Genomic DNA, 1,612 nt, shown 5'->3' on the forward strand with positions numbered 1-1,612 from the left:
GGAAAAAAAAAAAAATAATGGATATATTATTACAATCTGACATTTCACATATACCAGATGATAGCATATCAACAACCAAATAGCAAATGATATGAACTGAATACAAAACTCAAGATGACCCAGCTAAAGGTACCCCTTCACAAGCCTTACATGACTGATCCTGGGCAGTGTCCCGCAGGTATAAGAGTGACACAGAGTTGATGGCTGGCTTCCTCAGCAACATTGGGAACTGTTATCTTGACAGGTTCTTCAGGAGGTAATGGCCTCACAAATGGGTCCAAAGGGCGGTGTCGGATAGATGCTTGCAGAAAGCGAGCGGTGATAGCAGAACAGTAAAGATAGACGCCACTATTACTTTCTAAGTGATCCAAGAACTGGGGTGAACTCAACCCAATCATGTGATCTAAAAAAAAAATATATATATATATCAATAACAATGTTAAAAAATTAGTCAAGTAGTGGGTTCAATAAATGTGCTTACTGTATATCACAAACTGGTTGGTTATTGGGGGTGCAAATAGGGATGGCTAATGGAACAAATTGTTTAGTTTACTACAATTCCTTCTGGTTACCTTGTTTTAGGAATGTATAGTAAAAGGTAAAAATAAGCTGCTGTATACAATATTACTGATAAGTACAGTAGACATCGATTGTGTTCTGTAAATCAAAACTGATGTGGCAGTATGATTTTATAACTATGCTTAAAATTATATTGTTCTTCCCTGCATGCTCACAAATATCCTTCATCAACATTTTAGCTTCTCTTAATCTAGTAACAATGAGTAAAGTACTTAGTAAAGCTGGGCAAGAACAGACATATCAATCTGTGCCTGGGTGTATGAGAACTCATACTGGTGATCGGTATACATACTTGTGATGGGATGAAGTATCATCTGGCATCTATAATTACTCAACATGCCATGATAGCATTTCACCCAATGTCAATAGATTAAGGAACGAATCTGAGTCTTTTCTTCCTTAGCAAGATACTTAAACTAATTCTACACGAGTAGATGGTGCAATGAAGTGAACACAAAATAAAATATGACTAATCAGTCTAATATTTGTCAACATACAACTTCTTGCTATCGTGTCTCTCACAGTATCAGTGCCTTTCATGATTCACAGAGTTCCCAACTATCAATATAACAATATCTGAACAAATGATAGGATAGCAAATAGAAAGTCATGGTATTTAACCACTCAACAGTAAGCTCAACATTCCTTGGATTTTATATGTACTATACAGTATTGTACTTAAAACCCCCTTTATACAGGGGAAACTAAGCAATTAAGCATGGTCAACTGCCAACACAAGCCAACAGAGTCGTGTGGCTCATGAGAGGTGTGGGGGTATGCAATAATGTTCATCAACACATCAAACATTTTCAATATTCAGGAAGAGATGCTGCTGATGGGAACACAATGATTGATGTGTCAACTATTGGCAACTACCAACAAAAACTCTGAACTCAGCTGGCAACAGCTGCCATGTTTTTTTCTGTTTAAATGTATGGCAGAGTGGGCAACCAGTCAGCAATCTCACAGTCACACATCTGCATCAGTCTGGGACCTTGTTGGCAACTGTGTCAGCCACTTTGATGCACAGTCC

General features: G+C 37.7%; 2 protein-coding genes across 2 annotated transcripts in view; both read right to left on the bottom strand.

Moving 5' to 3' along the window:
* LOC119594238 (protein artemis-like) overlaps nucleotides 1-398 on the bottom strand; it is a 3,395-nt gene extending 2,997 nt beyond the window's left edge. Inside the window, exon 1 of the mRNA XM_037943307.1 lies at nucleotides 151-398. Coding sequence (XP_037799235.1) covers nucleotides 151-398 — 248 coding nt within the window. The remainder of the gene's footprint in view (nucleotides 1-150) is intronic.
* The window catches only part of LOC119593996, a 20,440-nt gene that overhangs the window by 16,351 nt on the left and 2,477 nt on the right, over nucleotides 1-1,612 (bottom strand). The window contains exon 2 of the mRNA XM_037943021.1: nucleotides 151-403. The gene's annotated coding sequence lies outside the window, so the exon portion shown is untranslated. The remainder of the gene's footprint in view (nucleotides 1-150; nucleotides 404-1,612) is intronic.

The sequence above is a fragment of the Penaeus monodon genome, chromosome 33 (assembly GCF_015228065.2).
Source record: "Penaeus monodon isolate SGIC_2016 chromosome 33, NSTDA_Pmon_1, whole genome shotgun sequence".
Lineage (NCBI taxonomy): Eukaryota > Metazoa > Arthropoda > Malacostraca > Decapoda > Penaeidae > Penaeus > Penaeus monodon.